The sequence below is a fragment of the Salvelinus namaycush genome, chromosome 2, assembly GCF_016432855.1.
Source record: "Salvelinus namaycush isolate Seneca chromosome 2, SaNama_1.0, whole genome shotgun sequence".
NCBI classification, from domain to species: Eukaryota; Metazoa; Chordata; class Actinopteri; order Salmoniformes; family Salmonidae; genus Salvelinus; species Salvelinus namaycush.
The window spans coordinates 65,306,086-65,328,139 of NC_052308.1; the positions used below are offsets into that span (position 1 = coordinate 65,306,086).

The following is a 22,054-nucleotide window of genomic DNA, read 5'->3' on the forward strand; positions in this document are numbered from 1 at the left end:
CTGACTAGGTATCCCACTTTCCCTTTCCCTTACATGTGGTCTGCATCTTGATTTATGGCTGTGCACCACTGTGAGTAGAGCACTCTACTTTTCAAGCCTTGTATGAGTTTCTCAAGTCTCCCACAGTCATATTTGTCAACACTAACCCTATAAACTCCACTGTGTGGTTTCACTTGTTTCAGAGATATTAATGCTTTATAATAGACTGACTATATGAATCTGTGAGTATGGATGTCATAGCAGATACATGTTGTGCTCTCATTTCATATGACTTGAATTCAATTTGACATCTTTCCACCAAAACATGGTGTCCAGCACTAGAGTTGACTACACAAACACTCTTCATACAGTATATAACTCTGAATCTAATGCTTGAAAAACTGAGAGTTTGATAAATAGAGATAGAATGATGTAATTTTGCTGACAACTTGCATTCAAATTTCTACTATCAGCATTTCTAAAAATATTGGCAAGTATTAAACTCAGTACGAGTGAATGTCATAAATATATTCAAGATCATACTGACACATATGCTTTCTCAAGACCATAGAATTGGCCTCATGTGCAAAAGATGACAACCTATATGATAGTCAGACGTATAGGAGCATGCCAGATCAGATACATCAAGTTGAAAGACACAGAAAACAGAATGATGGTGTCAGCAAGTCAGAGCATCTTTATTGTATTCACAATGGGGTCTGTTGTTGGTGTCCCATCCAGATGTAGTAGAATATGTTGTTCTGGAGGTGTTAACCATAGAAATAGAATTACCAGAAAATAAATCCCCATTCAAGTCAATGTTCCATGATGGGTGTCTGAGGGGCTATAGCCATTCTAGAAAGTATAGGAGGACGTTATGCACATCTTAAACTAGAGTAAACCAGAGCTGGCCTAAACAAATAACACTGATAACAAGGGTAGGGATTTTTTATCTGACAAATACTTTTTATAAGTTGTAACGTTGTATTTTAGGTTGCATGAATAAAGCACTGGGGAACCGCAATATTCCACGTTCTGGCCTCACATTTCCTATAACCATTCTAGTTTATAATTATATTTCTATGTGGTTAACCCATTGCTTGCTGCAGGGCTCGCTGTGTGTGTGGGACCTTAAGAGGTGTGTTTGGTTTCACTTGAGGAGACAACCTTGCCGTCCACCATTTCCTCTGTGACGATCACCACCTTGCGTGTGGTGGAGGTAGATGAGCTGGGGCCGGAGCTGGAGGAGCTGAGGCCGGAGCTGACGCCGGAGCTAGAGGAGCTGATGTGGGAGCTGGAAGAGCTGTGTCCAGATTTCGAGGAGCTGTGAACAAGGCTGTTAGGAAGGGAAACCAATGGTTAGCATAGTTAACATCTATGATCATAATATCTATTAAAGGTCACATAGCTGTAGATTCATGTCAAAAGTAACCATGGCTCATGGTAAGGTCAACTTCAAATGAACATTGTTTTTAAAATCAAATGTTGAGGGAGACATCCAATCGCTTCTTGCCTTACCCGCTAGCCTCTCCGTCCAGCAGCCTCCTGTACTCAGCGATCTCCATCTCCAGGCGTGTCTTGATGTCCAGCAGCATCTTGTACTCCTGGCCCTGGCGTTCCATGTCGCTGCGGAGAGACATTAGCTGCTCTTCCAGACTGGTCACTTGGTTCTGGAGGCGTCCCAGCTGCATGGAGTAACGGCCTTCCGTCTCCGCCAGCGTGTTCTCCAGGGAGCCTTTCTATTGGCCGGGAGAGACAGAGATGATGGGTCAAAAAACTGTGTGAGTAGGTTTGGAATTTGGAATGTTTACTGTCATACTGAAAAGTTAGCTCTAGTGATTGAATGTGAAGGCAGGTAGAGGTTAGCTATAGTAATGTAGAGGTGCCTGGCTACAACAACTTGAGGGATAGTGTTAGAGTCCAAGTGAAAGTGTGATACTTGAGGGATGGTAGAGAATAATGAAAGAGTCAAATGTTGATTATTGATAAAAGTTGCAGAAAGTTGTGTAAGTAATGTGCCCTAAACTGTGGTTCTTGGTCAGATGTTTGTAATTAGAGCTCACCATGCTGAGCTGTGACTGCAGTTCAATTTCCAGGCCCTGCAGTGTGCGACGGATCTCCGAGATCTCTGACTTGGAGGTCTGGAGAACCTCTGTGCTGGACGCCACCTCCTTGTTCAACGTCTCTGTCTGTAAAACACAATATGTGGTCAATCGTCACAGAAACAAACCAACATTTCAGCTCATGATAGAATGTCACAATGTTACCAACTAGAAGTAAAGGAACATCTACACCATGAACATAGTTTAGGGGTTCTAGAGGTTCTACCTTGGTCTGGAACCAGGACTCCAGGTCACGCTGGTTCTTGGCACTAACGGCCTCATACTGCTCACGAATCTCAGCCATTACTCTGGTCAGGTCCTCCTGTGGTGCTGCGTCCACTTCCACGTTGATTTGTCCAGTCATCTGCGTCCTCATGGCAAGCAGCTCCTGTGGAGAAACACATAGGGGTGAGTTTAAAGGATTAAGAAGGGACTAACCTCTGCCTGATGGTAACAACTTGACCTGCCCTCTGTCTTCATTATAGATTTGAACACCATTGCGTAGTACAGATGTGCTTGAAAGCCAGCAATGGTGTTCTAGTGAAGACCCATAGCAGGTTGACATGGTCAATAGATGTAATACATTAAGGGACTGTATGGATATGTTCCATCAGCCCACACCCACCTCCTCATGGTTCTTCTTGAGATAGATGAGCTCCTCCTTCAGCCCCTCGATCTGCATCTCCAGGTCAGATCTGGCCATGGTCATCTCGTCCAGCATCCTCTTCAGCCCGGCGATGTCAGCCTCCACTGACTGACGCATGGCCAGCTCGTTCTCATACCTGAGAGATAGAGAGAGCTTAGGTCAAAGAACTGCCTGAATGTGTTCCTCTGTGAGAATAGCAGGGGGGTTATAGATTCTAGTATTCCATTAAGTTTTAGGAAAATATCAGAAAGTAACACTTCTGATATGTCTGTTGGGAGGGTGTGGTTATGGTGGAGGTGAAGGGTAATGTCATTTGGTTTCTATTTTTGTAGATTCAACACAAAATGTAATAAAAAACAGTATGAGGGTTTTTACAGATTTGGGGTTATTCCATGTGGTTAATGTAATGCACCAGCAGTGTACTGTATCTGTGGATGGTGTTGGGTGTACTTACTTGTTTCTGAAGTCGTCTGCAGCAAGCTTTGAGTTGTCGATGCTGAGATAGATGCTTCCGTTCAAGCAGGTGGCAGCCTGGATCTGAGAGGTGGAGGATGGCAAAACATTTCAGGATGGGGTATGCATGAAATTTCCCACAAATGCAGTACACACAAACAGTGATACCACACTGTAATCTCTGAGTTCTGAGTTTCAGCTGCACTGTAAATTATATCTCATAGAAGCATTACAGGGAACCTATTGTCGTTTTGATCGTAAAGCATGGCACAAAGAAACAAATCGCACCTTTCGCAATCGCCTAGGGGCTCTTAAGAGAGAGGAAGGAATAGCTTCAATGATCTGCTTTATTTTCAATGATGCAAGGAAAAATATGCATACTGTCGTTGCATCTATCTTTGGTGCAATATCTTGGTTGAATCAATTCATTTTGCATTGTCCAATATTCATTGTCATAACATTCATCATTGACTGCTTTTGCCATCTAGGAGACACGTCACGTACCTTGTCCTGAAGGTCGGCGATAATAGCGTGGAAGCCAGAGTAGTCACGAGCGCTGGGGGACGTCTTGCTCTCCAGGAACTGACGGATCTTCAGCTCCAGCTCGGCGTTGGCCGCCTCTAGCATGCGCACCTTCTCCAAGTAGGTGGACAGGCGGTCGTTCAGGTTCTGCATTGTGGCCTTCTCATTGACCGACACATTAATGTCAGCTCCACCGCCGCCACCCCCACCCCCACCCATGCCAAAACCATAACTGCCACCGCCGCCGCCCCCTCCCATGCCAAAACTAAAACCGCCACCGCCGCCGCCCCCTCCCATTCTGAAACCATATCCGCCACCACCACTACCACCACCACCTCCGCCGCCGGAACCGAACGAGGAGCTAGAGATGCGCACCCCGGAGCCTCCTGCACCTCCATACACACTGCCGGCCCTCATGGCAGTGACGCGGCCTCCTCCACCACCACCACCACCCATCGAGGAGAAGCGGGAGGAGCCCATACCCATTCCACCTCCACCTCCAGACCTCATGGACATGGTGCCACCTCCGCCTCCACCGCCGCTGCTGCTGTAGGACATGCTAGATCTGGAGAAGGACATGGCTACTGAGAGGTAGTCTGCCTGCCTGGGATGAGGAGAGATAATGTGGTGCACTGCCCAGCCACTGTTCCCTTTTTATGCTGCACAGGGCAGAATGAGGGAGGGAGGTTGGGAGTAGGACATGGGTGGGAGAGGCAGAAGGTAGGAATACAGGTAAGCATTACCTCATGTCGGGCAGGGCAGGACTCCTCCACCCACTTTGACACCCTGCGGGCAGACACTAGGATGCAGAAGGAGATGGAGGAGGATAGATAGATATGTGCTTTATGTGTGGATATTGAAAATATACTATTGCTGTGCAACTCCACCCTCCCCCTTCTTGCTCTATATATGGTGTCTGCCTGCACAAACATATAAAAGTTCACACCCTGTAAACATATGGAATTCCTCTCTCATAATAGTGTCTGGTTGAAAGCATAGACAAGCCTGCTTCTATTAGCCCCAGGTTGGTCAATCAATCAGTCAACACACACAGTTTAACTTTGACAGGTGAGCTTCTCCGTGTTTCCTGGTAATATAGATTGACACACAGAATGGCTATTTACCTGTAGCTGTTATGTTACTAAGACAACAAGTTGCAAAGAAACTTCACGGTAGAATATGATCTATCGCTTGACACCCAGACAACATTCTCCCCGAACAGACCTGTCTTTGTCTCACACACTGATGTCTTGCAAGAAAATCTCGTGTCCTTTTCCCTAAACGCAACAGTCCATTGTTCCTTTTATGCACATACTCAGTTTACCATTGTATTAAGTTTCACTCAACTTCATGCATTTTCCATCAACAATAGGAGTCTGCAGGACCGACAAAAGTATCACTATATAGCCCCCATGGGATGAGTCATTACTCCGGGCATCGTACCCCAGGAAAAGAAACCTCAGATGGGATTAAAGTACCATTCTTTTCCCTTGACACCTTGGAAGGGAACTTGGCGTCTGCAGCGTGCAAGAGCAAGCTGTCGCTTGTTTGCATATTTCCATGTAACCAGAGCATTTCTTGCAGATTTTTATCATGCTCCAGAGGTTACCATTTGAGTCTGACATTTAGTATGTGGAAAAGATGATTTGCATTTGGTTAATGCCAAAGAGCATTGCAGCATTTATGTCCTCATGTTAATGATTTGCAGTAGAATGGATTATAGTGGCATTGGCGGAGATGTTGCACTATATACAGTGTACAGTTGAAGTCGGGAAATTTACATACACCTTAGCCAAATACATTTAAACTCAGTTTTTCAAAACTCCTGACATTTAATCAGTCAGTTAGGATCACCACTTTATTTTAAGAATGTGAAATGTCAGAATAATGGTAGAGAGAATGATTTATTTCAGCTTTTATTTCTTTCATCACATTCCCAGTGGATCAGAAGTTTACATACACTCAATTAGTATTTGGAAGCATTGCCTTTAAAATGTTTAACTTGGGTCAAATGTTTCGGGTAGCCTTCCACAAGCTTCCCACAATAAGTTGGGTGAATTTTGGCCCATTCCTCCTGACAGAATACCTTGACTTTGTTGTCCTTAATTAAGCCATTTTGCCACAACGTTGGAAGTATGCTTGGGGTAATTTTCCAGCTGGTGTAACTGAGTCAGGTTTGTAGGCCTCCTTGCTCACACACGCTTTTTCAGTTCTGCCCACAAATTTTCTGTAGGATTGAGGTCAGGGCTTTGTGATGGCCACTCCAATACCTTGACTTTGTTGTCCTTAAGCCATTTTGCCACAACTTTGGAAGTATGCTTGGGGTCATTGTCCATTTGGAAGATCCCATTTGCGACCAAGCTTTAACTTCCTGACTGATGTCTTGAGGCGTTGCTTCAATATATCCACATAATTTTCCTCTTCATGATGCCATCTATTTTGTGAAGTGCACCAATCCCTCCTGCAGTAAAGCACCCCCACAACATGATGCTGCCACCCCCGTGCTTCATGGTTGGGATGGTGTTCTTCGGCTTGCAAGCCTCCCCCTTTTTCCTCCAAACATAACGATGGTCATTATGGCCAAACAGTTCTATTTTTGTTTCATCAGACCAGAGGACATTTCTCCATGTGCAGTTGCAAACCGTAGTCTGGCTTTTTTATGGCGGTTTTGGAGCAGTGGCTTCTTCCTTGCTGAGCAGCCTTTCAGGTTATGTCGATAGGACTCGTTTTACTGTGGATATAGATACTTTTGTACCTGTTTCCTCCAGCTTCTTCACAAGGTCCTTTGCTGTTGTTCTGGGATTGATTTGCACTTTTCGCACCAAAGTACATTCATCTCTAGGAGACAGAACGCATCTCCTTCCTGAGCGGTATGATGGCTGCATGGTCCCATGGTGTTTATACTTGCATACTATTGTTTGTACAGATGAAAGTGGAACCTTCAGGCGTTAGGAAATTGCTCCCAAGGATGAACCAGACCTGTGGAGGTCTACAATTGTTTTTCTGAGGTCTTGGCTGATTTCTTTTGATTTTCCCATGATGTCAAGCAAAGAGGCACTGGGTTTGAAGGTAGGCCTTGAAATACATCCCCAGGTACACCTCCAATTGACTCAAATGATGTCAATTAGCCTGTCAGAAGCTTCTAAAGCCATGACATAATTTTCTGGAATTGTCTAAGTTGTTTAAAGGCACAGTCAACTTAGTGTATGTAAACTTCTGACCCACTGGAATTGTGATACAGTGACTTATTAGTGAAACAATCTGTCTGTAAACAATTGTTGGAAAAATTACTTGTGTCATGCACAAAGTATATGTCCTAACCGACTTGCCAAAACTATAGTTTGTTAACAATACATTTGTGGAGACGTTGAAAAAAGAGTTTTAATGACTGTAGCTATTCAACTGTAGCTATTGCCTTTAAGTCAACATGTTCTAACTAGAAAAAAAAGTTAAAATGTAACCTTTGTAGGTAAAGCATAAGTAAGTAAACCATAGCTGACATATTATTAACATGTAAGTTGCAGTGACATCCCACTGGGCACACCAAGTCATTTCAACATGGACATTTGGGGGATATTTGGTTGAGATGTTGATCAATGAGAATTTAACCTACATTCACCCATTCAAAAAGACAGCCAAAAGTTTGTTGAATTCCAAATGTGTTATCACTATGCTTTCAACCATCCAAAACCACGACCAAATTCCAATGGAATTTAGTTGTCACTTAAATGTGTTATAACTGCACTTTCAACCATTTAGCACAAAGTTCAAATGAGAAAACAATGACAGATATTTTGTTTATCTGTACAACGGAATGTGTTATCACTGTGCTTCATCTAATTAATAGCACAACCAAATGAGCTGAATTGCAGTTGAGATTGCACTAAAAGTACATTGTGCAAGCGGGGACAGACTAGGACCAGAATTTTGCCCTGGCATTCCTGTTTTAAAGCTACGTTCCTGCAATTCTACTTGATTTAACATGACATATATTGTTGGGCTATTTCATGATAATAATTATGAAAAAAATCTAGTCCAACCCATATTTGATGTTATTCTTCCTACCAAATGTGTTGTAATTGTCACGTTCCTGACCTATTGTTCCTTTTTCTTTTATTTATTTAGTTGGTCAGGGCGTGAGTTGGGGTGGGTTGTCTATGTGTGTTTTTCTATGTTGGGGTTTTGTGTTCGGCCTGGTATGATTCTCAATCAGAGGCAGCTGTAGATCGTTTGTCCCTGATTGAGAATCATACTAAGGTAGCCGGGGTTTCACGTGTGTTTTGTGGGTGGTTGTATCTCGTGTCTGCATTCGTGCCACACGGGACTGTTTGTCGGTTGTTTCATTGTGTTCTTTTGTTTCGTGTTCAGTTTCGATTTAATAAATAATGATGGACACAAACCACTCCGCATATTGGTCTGATCCTTCTCGCCTCTCCTCCTCATCCGAGGAGGAGGATTACGACGATCGTTACAGTAATATTGTAAAAGGAGCAATTATAATCTCTTATTCAGAACACCTGGGACTATCAAAATAGCCAAAATCATTATGGTTTTTGTGCAGTTTTCAGTAAGTGAATAGCTCAATTGACGGCGACAGATTTCCCATTAAAGTAAAGTCAAAAAAAGGTTTCTGACTTGTGAAATCTCAGCCTCTGAATATCATAGATTGTTGTTATGCATCGGTTTATTGAATTTGAGGCCTATATTCAATCAGATCTTGCGTTAACTGGCAATAACAGACATCCGCACAGAAGATGTTTTGGCAGTGTTGGAGGTGGAACTGCATTGGAGCTGTCAAATCGAGGTGTAGATTACATCTCACATTCAGGGTTGGCTCTAAGCAAGATTTGGTTGGGGGCCCCACCCCCATCAAGCGGGCAAAATAGTCTTAGTGGCCCCTTCTTGACAGCGGAGAGAAACATATACGTTAAAGTACATTTTCTGCAGTTCTACACATTTTGCCATGCGAAGAGAAAATTTGGCAATTTTATTAAACATTCATGCAGTTCAACACATTTAGCCATGAGGTGAAAAGAAAAATTCAAATCTTCATAATTGGTTCAGGGGGCCCCAAAAGATGGCTTACGTCACTTATGCCTGGAGCTGGCCCTGCACATATTCCAGCGTTCGAACTTGTAAATAAGGCTGCATGGGATTTCTATTAATGGGACTCCCTGCAGCCATTGTCAATATCCGCTTTAGGTATAATGCCAAGAGCTACTTTGGTTTTGACAGCTCAAACGCAGTTCCACCTCTGGCAGCCCCAAAACAACTGCTATGGATGTTTTACTAATTTTAAGGTTGCACTGTTACAAACGTTTGTAAGAGCCTTCACTTTAGGCTATTGTATTACAAAAATATTGAATTGTGTTTGGTTTGAAGGAGATGTATCTACTGCTTATGTCATGAACCAGCTCATAGCCAGTAACAAAAAGGGAGCCAACGCAGAGATCAAGGAATATCAAAAATATATTTATTAACTAAAGTAAACTATAAACAAGTAACAATGGTGTGTGTTATCAGTAGTGTAAGTGAGTGGTTGCATGCACAGATGGTGATAATGAGGGGTGTTGAAAGGTGCCAACACAAACAAGACAAAATGCCACAACCAAAAACCAACAGTGTCTGTGTGGAGAGAGTTTCCTCGATGTACAGGGAAAGCAGCATTTATCCCTGGGCCACACCCAAGCCGAGGGGTGTCCCATTTCGCTGACGACTCCACCGGCTCCACTCACCGACATTCTATTAAGGAATACAAGAGCAAAGAGAAAGAATTCAGCAGACACATAAAACCTGGGGCCACCAAGTACCCCGGAACACCACACCAACAAAATACTGCCCTGGATAACACTGTCCCACTGCCCCAGCCAACCTCATCCTCCCCAGACCTCAGCAACCTTTGCGCACAGGAAGCATCCTTTAAGAGGAAAGAAGAAAACGAGGACAGCAGGGAAAAGAAAACAGGACAACACAAAATAAACAGTGGTCAGTCACGTGGACGACATGCATACACTAGGGGACAACACGTTTGAGAAAACGTGTGTCCACCGATCAATAGGACCAGACCCGTTCAGGAACAGGGCGCACGAGAGAGCGCGTCAGCAACGACGTTATCAGTCCCCCTGATGTGCCGCACATCGAGATGAACTGCCTGTAAAAACAAACACCATCTCATTATCCTCTGGTTAGGACACATCATAGACCTCGAAAAAGGTGATAGGGTTATGGTCGGTGTAGATCACAATAGGTACCGTACTGCACTCGACATACACCTCGAAGTGTTGTAGCTTGATTTTAGCACGCTCAAAATCCTGTTTAAATTCCATTTCCTTATCGTGCTCAACACGATCATGATCGAGCTGTAACAGAAGCAGTTCTTTCTGCTGTTCAAAAGAAAGACTACTAGGGCTAACAGACGGAGCGGCCATTGTAATGACATGCGGAGACGGTTGGGGAGGTGGCGAGTCCTCGGCAGAGGCTGCCCCAATGGTATCTACAATTATACCACTCTCAATCAGATTGGCCTTCAATATCAACCTAACAATTTGTTTTGACGTTTATCACTAATTTCAACTTGGTAGAGTTCAGCGATCTTCAACAGCTGTTCTTTAGTACATACGTCTAACAGTTCCTCTGATGGAACACAAATGGACTTGTCTACGTTAGACCCCATAGTCAAAAGTAACTACTAAAAATGATCTCGCTCTTCCCCTCTTCTGAGCACACCAGCCGACAACAAGAGAAACGCCAATCACACTGGGCACCACAGGAGATGAGATATATAAGGAGCTTCCCCAAATCCTACAATAACTCAACCCTAGTCTTCGTGCGGATTCGCAGTGGGTAATTACACACAGTAGCCCTCTGGCATGGAACAACCCCCCAGCACACTGGAAAATTCCCCCCCAAGCCACAGATGTGCCCCCGGGACAACTGCTCCGTCCACGGACACCACACAAAAATAACAAACAAAATAACCATCCCCAACGTATTCCAAAGTGGAGCACGTCGCTAAGGGGAAAAGAAAGGAGATTGCTCCGGGTAGCAAATAGCACTACCCTACCCAAATCTCCCACTGAGGTACACAGCAGATTGTACTCACCTCGTACCGATATCCCAACAGCAAATAGAGCAGGAGTTTCCAGCCTGGGCAGGGGCCAGCGCAGCACTCCAACGCAGCACACAACCAACAAGTTTACCAAACAAACAAAAGGCAACCAACACTTGGCCTACCAAACATCTCAACTCAAAAAAACAAACAAAAGAGTTTATCAAAACACTAACTCCACATTCTCCCAAACAAACTACACTTACCAGTTAGCTTAGCGACACTAGTATTAAGCCTACTGGCATACTTCTCCCGTTTGACGACATCACTGGACAACCAAAATCACTGACACGTCTCTAAGGAACTATACCGAACACTTATAAGACAAGGCACTGAATACAGACCAAATCGCATCCCAATTAGCGTTAATCTATCATAATGCAACAAAATCCTATACGCCAAAATGTCTAGGAACCAACCTTATGATCCCGGAAGAGCCCCCACTTATCACGAACCGGCTCGCAACCCATAACAAAAAGGGAGCCAAGGCAGAGGTCAAGGAATAACAAAAACATATTTATTAACTAAAGTAAACTATAAATGTAACAATGGTGTGTGAGGTCAGTAATGTAAGTGAGTGGTAGCGTGCATAGATGGTGATATTGAGGGGTTTGAGAGGTGCCAAAACCAACAAGCCACAAAATGACACAACCAAAAACCAACAGTGTCTGTGTAGAGAGTCTCCTCAATGTAGGGGGGAAAGGTATATTTATCTCCAGGACACACACGAGCCCAGGTGTGTCCAATTTTGCTGACGACTCTACAGGCTCCGCCCAGTGGGAGGGTCTTCACACTTAGCTAGTTTCATTTGTGCCACTGTCTCAATCCTATAGATTTTGGTTGAGATGGAGAAGTAAATCCAACATGCTTGTTGTCGACAAGTTATTAGGCTATTTACTGTAGTGCAAAAGTGATACTGAATTAAATTTGGCCAGTGCAACCAAATATCAACATTTGAAGGAGAGCTGTTCCAAATGGCTTAGTCTTATTCTTTTGGTTGAGATGGAGATGTGAATCCAACACATTCATTATTAAGTTGTCGACAAACTGGAATTAAAAGCTTGAAACCCTAGGCCTATATGTATTATCAATTACATTTTTATTCTGAGTTAAATTTAAATAATAGCTGTTGATGACTTTTCGCAAATGCTATAGGCCTAAATAGCAACGTTGATGAAATCAAATCAAAGTGTATTTGTCACGTGCGCCGAATACATATTACATTAATAAAGTATGGTTAAGTTTTATTTGCTCTGTTAAATCTACCCTTTGGAATGACTTTGATAGCAACAGTGAATCTATCTAGTTTTTAATAATTTTTCCCCCGTGATCTCCAATTGGTAGCTACGATCTTGTCTCATCGCTGCAACTCCCAAACGGACTCCGGAGAGGCGAAGGTCGAGAGCCATGCATCCTCCGAAACACAACCCTGCCAAGCCGCACTGCTTCTTGACACACTGCTCGCTTAACCGGGAAGACAGCCACACCAATGTGTCGGAGGAAACACCATCCAACTGACAATCGAAATCAGCTTGCAGGCGCCCAGCCCACCACAAGGAGTTGCTAGAGCACGATGGGACAAGGATATCCCGGCCGGCCAAACCCTCCCCTAACCCGGACAACACTGGGCTAATTGTGCGTCGCCCCATGGGTCTCCTGGTCACGGCCGGCTGTGACACAGCCTGGGATCTAACCCCAGGCTGCAGTGACGCCTCAACACTGCATGCAGTGTCTTAGACAGCTGCGCCACTCGGGAGGCCAAATCTAAAAATAAAAGTAACACATAATTAAACAGCAGCAGTAAAATAACAATAGCAATATGTACAAGTAGGTAGAGTTAAAGTGACCATGCATAGATAATAAACAGAGAGTAGATGCAGCGTAAAAGAGGGGTCTGGGTAGCCCTTTGATTAGCTGTTCAGGAGTCTTATGGTTTGGTGTAGAAGCTGCTAAGATGGACCTAGAGCACCTCTGGACCTACAGCACCTCTGCCGTGCTTTAGCAGAGAGAACAGTCTGTGACTAGGGAGGCTGGAGTCTTAACAATTTTTAGGGCCTTCCTCTGACACCACCTGGCATAGAGGTCCTGGATGGCAGGAAGCTTGGCCCCAGTGATGTACTGGGCCGTACGCACTACTCTCTGTAGTGCCGTGCAGTCGGAGACCGAGCAGTTGTCATACCAGGCAGTGATACAACCAGTCAGGATGCTCTCAATGGTGCAGCTGTTGAACCTTTTGAGGATCTGAGGGGGAAAAGATTTTGTGGTTCCCTCTTCACGATTGTCTTAGTGTGTTTGGACCATGATAGTTTGTTGGTGATGTGGACACCAAGGATCTTGAAGCTCTCAACCTGCTCCACCACAACTCGGTCGATGAGAATTGGGGAGTGCTCGGTACTCCTTTTCCTGTTGCACAGCCATACTACACTGTTATCCCTCCATTCCCCACGTTCTTTCCTACCCAAACATGGAGGTGTAAAATTATGCGAGGAGTGTTTTTTTTACCTCTGGTCACAAAAGTTGAAGTTTGCATTAGTCAAACATTTCTATATCTGAAACATCTCCTAAACTCTCCTGGTTTGTGTCATGCATATGTGTATCTCTCAACTATATCGAATAACATGTGCTATGACATGGCAGTGTGCAATGTACTCTCATGACTATACCTGCACTCTGCAGACTTTTACAAACACTCAGAAACCGGCATCTGGGTGCTGGCTGGGGATCTGGGATTGTGGGAGGTGGGAGGGGAAGAGAATTAATAACTAGTATAATCCCAGAAACCTGTATCTGGGTTGGTTCGTTCCATCAACACGTCTCCTTCTCCACTAGGGGCGATAAAGTCCTAGGCGACTGTTACTCTATCCACAAGCAAGCATACAAGGACCTTCCACGTCCCCCCTTTGGAAAATCAGATCATCACTCTATACTCCTGCTTCCTATCTACAAGGTCAACCAGGAAGTATCTGTGACACGCTATGCTACAGGACTGCTTTGCTAGCACTGACTGAAATATGTTCCGGTACTCCGCTGATAGCATCAACAAGCTAACCACCTCCATCAATGGCTTCATTAGGAAATACATCAGCGACGTTGTCCCCACAGTGAAGGTTCACTGCTTCCCCAATCAAAAGCCCTGGTTTAACACAGAGGTTGGCGCTAAGCTAAAGGACAGGTTTACCGCACAAAGGGCTATCGCAGCCAACACCGAGGCTACGGCTGAGGACACAAAGTCCCTTTACGATCTCCACCGAGCCATCAAACAAGCAAAAGGACAGTATAGGAACAAGCTGGAATCCTATTACATAGACTCCGCCGCCCACCGCATGTGGCAGGGGCTATAGTCCATTATGGATTACAAAGGAAGGCCCAGCCATGATCTGCCCAATGATACCTCTCTACCAGAAGAACTCAATTAATTTAATGCACGCTTCGACAAAAACAGCACAGAGCCGTGAATGAGGGCCACCGCAGAGCCGGAGGACTGGCGGATCTCGCTAATCAGGTAAACACTCACAAGGCCGTGATGCCGGACAGCATTCCAGGGCACGTTCTCAGAGCTTGTGCAGAACAGCCGTTTACAACCTCTCCTTGTCTCAGTCTTTAATCCCAACATGTCTCAAGCTGACCACCATCATTCCTGTTCCCACGAACTCTAAGACTATCTGCCACAATGACCACCGCCCTGTAGGACTCACATCTGTAATCATGAAGTGTTTTGAAAGGCTGGTTATGGCACACATCAACTCTATTATTCCAGACACCCTAGAACCTAGACCCACTCCAATTTGCATTCTGCCCTAACAGATTCATAGACGACGCAATCTCAATTGCACTCCACATTGATTTCACCCACCTAGATAAGAGTAATACCTATGTGAGAATGCTGTTCATTGACTACAGCTCAGCGTTCAACACCATAGTCCCCTCCAAGCCCACGAGGAACCTGTGACTGAACACCTCCTTCTGCAACTGGATCCTGGATTTCCTGATAGGCCGACCCAAGGTGGTGAGGGTAGGCAACATAGCCTCAGCCACACTGATCCTCAACACGGGGGCCCAACTGGGGGGTGTGCTTAGTCCCCTCTTGTCCTCCCTGTTCATCCATGACTGTGTGGCCACGCACGACTCCGGCACCCTCATCAAGTTTGCTGACGACACAATGGTGGTAGGCCTGATCACCGGTGAGTATAACACCGCCTACAGGGTGGAGGTTAATGATCTGACAGTGTGGTGCCAGGACAACAACCTCTCCCTCAACATCAGTAAGACCAAGGAGCTGATCATGGACTACATGAAACAGGGGGGTGAGCAATCCCTCATCCACATCGACGGGGATGTAGTGAAGTGGGTCAAAAGCTTCAAGTTGCTTTGTGTATAAATCAATAAGGACTTAAAATGGCCCACGGCCGTGAAGAAGGCATGAAAGCGCGTCTTCCTCCTCAGGAGGTTGAAAAGATTTGGCATGGGCCCTCAAATCCTCAAAAAGTTATATAGCTGCACCATTGAGAGCATCATGACTGGCTGCATCACTGCTTGGTATGGCAACTGCACCACCCTCGATCGCATGGTGCTACAGAGGGTGGGGCGGACAGCCCAGTACATCCCTGGAGCCGAGCTCCCTACCATCCATGACTTCTATATCAGGCGGTGTGAAAGGAAGGCCCGGAAAATTGTTGAAGACTCCAGCCACCCAAGCCATAAACTGTTCTCTCTGCTTCCGTGCGGCAAGCCTTACCAGTACGTGACACCAACAGGCTCCTGAACAGCTTCTATCCCCAGCCATAAAACTGCTAAATAGCTCATCTCAGTTACCCAGAGGTTTCTCGTGAAAGTTTCCAATTCCTGTTTTACTTTTGGAGAGATTATAATTACCTCCGTGCCAAGGAAGGAAGCGAAGTCTCCTCCCTTGCAAATGGAAACTCTCGGCCAAAGCCCTCCCTATCGCTAATTTCACAAGTGTTTATCATGGCTAAAAAGAAGAAAAAAATTATATAGCCAAGTTTGACTTTGTGGCTGTGGAATCTAGTGGAAGCCATTTATCATCTGCACACAGGCTTGAAAATCACTGCACCAGTTTACACACCGCCTTCGCCCCAATTCTGATTCATCCAAATAATCAATGATGAAAACGGAAAACCAGGAACCACTGCCACTCGTAATCACATTATTCTACGTGAGCCTTGACAGATTCTTGCCGTTTCATCTGTCCACGAAAATCTGTCCATGAGATTTTACTAAAAAGCTAACAATCACTACACAGACAATCTGCATTACCCTTTGTATGTATTCTTTTTTAATTTCTGCACGGACTCTACACACTCAAACACACTCACATCAATACTCCAACAAACACACACGCACACACCCACACACACACACACACACTTAATTTTATCACACACACAGAACACACACACACATTCATGCTGACTCTACACACATGCACACACACTCACACAAACAATCATCATATACGCTGCTGCTACTCTGATGATCAGACACAAGCAAAGAATGTACATGTTTGACAGGAATGAACATGCAGAACCCCCCCAGGAGAAAATATATGAAGCATGAACTATGTAAAGTGACCTCTGCCTGTCCTCTCCCCTCCAAAAAGATGACAGACCGCACAATCTAGTGGGCCATGATTATGTCCTAGCTAAATTCCCAAATCTGGCCCTCCTACCGGGATGACTATCTTTCATTCCCACACCTCTCCACTGCAACTTTTTGTAGGTGGTTGCTATAAATAAGAATGTGTTCTCTTCTCAGTCAATTCACCTGGTAGAATTAAGAGTTAAATAAACCACTGGTGTACACCCACCTCTCAGTTTAGATTGCAGGATGTGCCTAAGGGTGGCAGGTAGCCAAGCGGTTAGAGAGGCGAGTCAGCAAACGGGTTGACGTCATCATTACTTGTTTTTGTATGAAGTGTTGACAAGCTGAATGTACCGAGCCGTCTGTTTAAACTACTAGCACACAGTTCGGACATCTCCCAAGACATGTCACCAGAGGTCTCTTCACAATCCCCAATCCAGAACAGACTATGGGAGGCGGACAGTACTACATAGAGCCATGACTACATGGAACTCTATTCCACATCAGGTAACTGATGCAAGCAGTAAAATCAGATTTAAAAAAAACAAGTAAAAATGCGTCTTATGGAATAGCGGGGATTGTAAAGAGACACACACGCATACATTGTAATAATTTTGTATGGTGGTATATTACATTTTGTATCGTACATTTTGTATTGTCGATATGTAGTGGTGTAATAATGTTATATGATGTTCTGTTTAATGTGTGAAAGTTAAATATTAAAAAAAAATTTTTTTTGAATTTCGCGCTCTGCCTTTTCAGTGGAATGTGGGAGGAGTTCCGCTAGCGGAACACCTGGGCGAGACAGGTTAACACCTCCAGAACAAGATGTGTATCTTTCATTTGCTGTATTGGACTTGTTAACCTGTCTAGCCCAGGCGTTCCGCTAGCGGAACTCCTCCCACATTCCACTGAAAAGGCAGAGAGCGAAATTCAAAAAATATTTTTTAGAAATATTTAACTTTCACACATTAACAAGTCCAATACAGCAAATGAAAGATACACATCTTGTGAATCCAGTCAACATGTCCGATTTTTAAAATGTTTTACAGCGAAAACAGCACGTATATTTATGTTAGCTCACCACCAAATACAAAGAAGGACAGACATTTTTCACAGCACAGGTAGCATGCACAAAGCCAACCTAACTAACCAAGAACCAACCAAACTAACCAACAAACAACTTCATCAGATGACAGTCTTATAACATGTTACACAATAAATCTATGTTTTGTTCGAAAAATTTGCATATTTGAGGTATAAATCAGTTTTACATTGCAGCTACCATCACAGCTACCGTCAAAAATAGCACCGAAGCAGCCAGAGCAATTATAGAGACCAATGTGGAATAACTAAATACTCATCATAAAACATTTCTGAAAAATACACAGCGTACAGCAAATGAAAGACACAGATCTTGTGAATCCAGACAATATTTCAGATTTTCTAAGTGTTTTACAGCGAAAACACAATATAGCGTTATATTAGCTTAGCACAATAGCAAACATCACAACAGCATTGATTCAAGCCAAACATAGCAATAACGTATAAACCACCAAAATATATTAATTTTTTCACTAACCTTCTCAGAATTCTTCAGATGACAGTCCTATAACATCATATTACACAATGCATATAGAGTTTGTTCGAAAATGTGCATATTTAGCGGCACAAATCGTGCTTATACAATGAGAATAGTGTCCATAACGTCAAGCAATCTGTCCGCCGCCATCTTGGAAAGGCACCTATTCTTATCGAAAACTATTCATAAACTTGACTAAAAAAATACAGGTTGGACAGCAATTGAAAGACAAATTAGTTCTTAATGCAATCGCTGAATTACATTTTTAAAATTAACGTTACTGCGCAATACAGGGTGCGATAAAGCAAGGCTACACTGCAAGTAATGGCGTCTTATGCATTTGACTTTTTTCAACAGAACAATGAATTATCAGCATAAAGACTGCTTACTATTAGCTGAGCTTCCATCAGAATCTTGGGCAAGGTGTCCTTTCTTCAGAACAATCGTCTTTTGGCTGAAAGATGTCCTCTTGTCCTGTCGAATTAGCCGCTAACGTTAGCCACCCACTGGAGAGGAGTCCAACTAGTGACAGCGCGTCACAAAGAAATCCAGGAAAATCGCAATAAACTGCTATAAACTGCTATAAGTCGGTTTAAATTAACTACCTTATGATGTCTTTAACACCTATAACGAATAAAAACATGACCGGAGATATAGAACTACTAAAACGAAAGCGTTTGCAGGACGCCATTGTGATGTCTTCTTGCGCCAAGCGCACCGTTGAAAAGGATGGTACTTCCGCTCCACGGTCTTATATAAGGTCCCAGATTGCGCAATCCACTCCATTCAAATTCTCCCCGCTTACTGACATCTAGAGGAAGACGTATGCAGTGCATGTAGCCCGATGGCTTACATGGGGACTTATAAACTGGCCTCAGAACAGGGACCTCGATTTCTGAAATCTCACTCCCTGACAGGAAAAGTGCTACAGAATGAGTTCTGTTTGGATAGAAAACACTCTGAAGTTTCTAAAACTGTTTGAATGATGTCTGTGAGTATAACAGAACTCATATTGTAGGCAAAAACCTGAGAAAAAATCCAACCAGGAAGTGGGAAATCTGAGGTTTGTAGGTTTTCCTATCCAATATACAGTGTCTATGGGGTCATATTGCACTTCCTAAGGCTTCCACTAGATGTCAACATTCTTTAGAACCTTGTTTCAGGCTTCCACTGTGAAGGATGAGGGAATGAGAGCTGTTTCAACCAGGTGTCTGGTAGAGTGCCATGAGCTCACTCAGGCGCGCCCCCGTGAGAGGTTGCTGCGTTCCTTTTTGTTTCTAAAGACAAAGAAATTCTCCGGTTGAAATATTTTTGAAGATTTATGTTAAAAACATCCTAAAGATTGATTCTATACATCGTTTGACATGTTTCTACGAACTGTAATGGAATTTATTGACTTTTCGTCTGGCCTGCGCATCATGAATTTGGATTTTTGAACTAAACACGCGAACAAAAAGGAGGTATTTGGACAAATTATGGACTTTATCGAACAAAACAAACATTTATTGTGGAACTGGGATTCCTGGGAGTGCATTCTGATGAAGATCATCAAAGGTAAGTGAATATTTATAATGCTATTTCTGACTTCTGTTGACTCCACAACATGGCGGGTATCTGTATGGCTTGTTTTGTTGTCTGCGAGCTGTACTCAGATTGCATGGTGTGCTTTTTCGGTAAAGCTTTTTTGAAATCTGACACAGCGGTTGCATTAAGGAGAAGTTTATTTAAAGTTCCATGTATAACACTTGTATCTTTTATCAATGTTTATTATGAGTATTTCTGTAAATTGATGTGGCTCTCTGCAAAATCACCAGATGTTTTGGAGGCAAAACATTACTGAACATAATGCGCCAATGTAAACTAAGATTTTTGGATATAAATATGAACTTTATCGAACAAAACATACATGTATTGTGTAACATGAAGTCCTATGAGTGTCATCTGATGAAGATCATCAAAGGTTAGTGATTAATTTTATCTCTATTTCTGCTTTTTGTAACTCCTCTCTTTGGCTGGAAAAATGGCTGTGTTTTTCTGTGACTAGGTACTGACCTAACATAATCAGATGGTGTGCTTTCGTCGTAAAGACTTTTTGAAATCGGACACTGTGGTGGGATTAACAAGTTTCTTTAAAATGGTGTAAAATACTTCTTTGTTTGAGGAATTTTAATCATGAGATTTCTGTTGTTTGAATTTGGCGCCCTGCACTCACTGGCTGTTGTCAAGTCGATCCCGTTAACGGGATCTCAGCCGTAAGAAGTTTTAACAAATAACACAGATAATGAAGATAGTCTTTTCAGGTGAATGTTCCCTTTGTATAAATTGAAACGTATTTTAGGTTGCATGAATAAAGCACTGGGGAACAGCAATATTCTATGTGCTGGCCTCTCATTTCCTATACCCATTCTACGAATTATATTTCAATGTTGTTAACCCGTTGCTTGCACCTTGCCACCCACCATTTCCTCTGTGACGATCACCACCATGCGTGTGGTGGAGGTGGAGGAGCTGGGGATGGTAGAGAATGATGAAAAAGTCAAATGTTGAGTTTTTATAAAAGTTGCAGAAAGTTGTGTACGTAATATGCCCTAAACTGTGGTCCTTGGTCAGATGTTTGTAATTACAGCTCACCATGCTGAGCTGTGACTGCAGTTCAATTTCCAGGCCCTGCAGTGTGTGACGGATCTCCGAAATCTCTGACTTTGAGGTCTGGAGAACCTCTGTGCTGGACGCCACCTCCTGGTTCAACGTCTCTGTCTGTAAATCAAAAAAAGTGGTCAATCACAGAAACAAACCAACATTTCAGCTCATGATAGAATGTGAAAACGTTACCAACTAGAAGTAAAGGAACATCTACACCATGAACATAGTTTAGGGGTTCTAGAGGTTCTACCTTGGTCTGGAACCAGGACTCCAGGTCACGCTGGTTCTTGGCACTTAAGGACTCGTACTGCTCACGGATCTCAGCCAAGACTCTGGTCAGGTCCTCCTGTGGTGCTGCGTCCAAATTGATCTGTCCAGTCATCTGCATCCTCATGGCCAGCAGCTCCTGTGGAGAAACACATAGTGGTGAGTTTAAAGGATTAAGACGTGACTGACCACTGCCTGATGGTAACAACTTGACCTGCCCTCTGTCTTCATTATGAATTTGAACACCATTGCTTAATACACATGTACTTGAAAGCCACCACCACCTCTTCCACTGCCGAAACCATAACCACCACCACCACAGGTTAGTCGAGGTAATTTGTAAAGTGACTATGCACAGATAATAAACAGCAAGTAGCAGCAGTATAAAAACAAAGGTGCAGGAAGCAGTGGGGGTTGGGTGGTCAATGTAAATAGTCCGGGTTGCCATTTGATTTATTGTTCAGCAGTCTCATGGCTTGGGGATAGCTGTTAAGGAGCCTTTTGGTCCAAGAATTGGCGCTCCGGTGTCGCTTGCCGAGAGAACAGTCTCTGACTTCTGTTTCTGGAGACTTTGACCATTTTTGGGGCCTTCCTCGGACACCGCCTGGTATATACTGTAGGTCCTGGATGTCAGGAAGCTTGGCCCCAGTGATGTACTGGGCTGTACGCACTACCCTCTGTAGCGTCTTACGGTCAGATGCTGAGCAGTTGCCATACCAGGTGGTGATGCAACCAGTCATCACCGCCTGTCCTTTTCCTTAAACTTAACAGTCCATTGTTGCTTCATAGTGTTTGTGATTTTATGCATAGACTCAGGTACAATTATATTAAGTTTCACTCAACTTTATGCATTTTCCATCCACTGTAGTTGTCTGCAGGTCCAACAAAAGTAGTTTTCCTTCCTTTTCCAACTTTATAGCACCATGGGATGAGATCTTACTCCAGGCATCGTACCCCATGTGATTAATGATAGAACGTACTGTTCTTTTCCCTTAACACCTTGGCAAGGAATTTGGCATCTGCAGCGTGCAAGAACAAGCTATTGCTTGTTTGCATATTTCCATATAACCAGAGCATGCTCCAGATGTTGCCATTTGAGTCCCATGTTCTGTATGTGGGAAAGTTGATTTGCATTTCGTTAAAGCCAATGAGCA

At 43.7% G+C, this 22,054-nt stretch overlaps 2 protein-coding genes across 6 annotated transcripts; both read right to left on the reverse strand.

The window, feature by feature from the left end:
* Positions 1–931: 931 nt before the first annotated feature.
* Positions 932–4,281, reverse strand: LOC120027518 (keratin, type I cytoskeletal 13-like). 5 transcript variants are annotated; one of them, XM_038972492.1, is made up of 7 exons: positions 3,685–4,281; positions 3,182–3,264; positions 2,707–2,863; positions 2,308–2,469; positions 2,043–2,168; positions 1,498–1,718; positions 932–1,207 (listed from the first exon to the last, which is right to left on the reverse strand). In XM_038972492.1, exons 1-7 carry the CDS (start codon positions 4,279–4,281, stop codon positions 1,111–1,113), a joined length of 1,443 nt encoding a protein of 480 aa, XP_038828420.1. In that variant the 3' UTR covers positions 932–1,110. The 5 variants fall into 5 exon arrangements, with proteins under 5 accessions (XP_038828420.1, XP_038828412.1, XP_038828439.1 ...); XM_038972484.1 differs by having other exon boundaries at positions 932–1,315; XM_038972511.1 differs by having other exon boundaries at positions 932–1,252; positions 3,685–4,182.
* Positions 4,282–13,500: 9,219 nt separating this feature from the next.
* LOC120022820 (keratin, type I cytoskeletal 13-like) lies at positions 13,501–21,849 on the reverse strand. The gene is made up of 4 exons (XM_038966827.1): positions 21,841–21,849; positions 20,884–21,039; positions 20,622–20,747; positions 13,501–13,533 (listed from the first exon to the last, which is right to left on the reverse strand). Exons 1-4 carry the CDS (start codon positions 21,847–21,849, stop codon positions 13,501–13,503), a joined length of 324 nt encoding a protein of 107 aa, XP_038822755.1.
* Between the last annotated feature and the right edge of the window lie 205 nt (positions 21,850–22,054).

Excerpts from the sequence above, each read along its gene's own strand:
- LOC120027518 (XM_038972484.1), bottom strand. The coding sequence starts at position 4,281 with ATGTCCTTCTCCAGATCTAGCATGTCCTACAGCAGCAGCGGCGGTGGA. Across the intron at positions 2,864-3,181 it reads GCAGACGACTTCAGAAACAA|GTATGAGAACGAGCTGGCCA; the intron begins GTAAGTACACCC and ends TCTATCTCTCAG. Across the intron at positions 1,316-1,497 it reads CTGGACGGAGAGGCTAGCGG|CCTTGTTCACAGCTCCTCGA; the intron begins GTAAGGCAAGAA and ends CCTTCCTAACAG.
- LOC120022820 (XM_038966827.1), bottom strand. Across the intron at positions 20,748-20,883 it reads AGTCCTGGTTCCAGACCAAG|ACAGAGACGTTGAACCAGGA; the intron begins GTAGAACCTCTA and ends TTTGATTTACAG. Across the intron at positions 13,534-20,621 it reads TGCAGTCACAGCTCAGCATG|ATCCCCAGCCAGCACCCAGA; the intron begins GTGAGCTGTAAT and ends CCACAATCCCAG.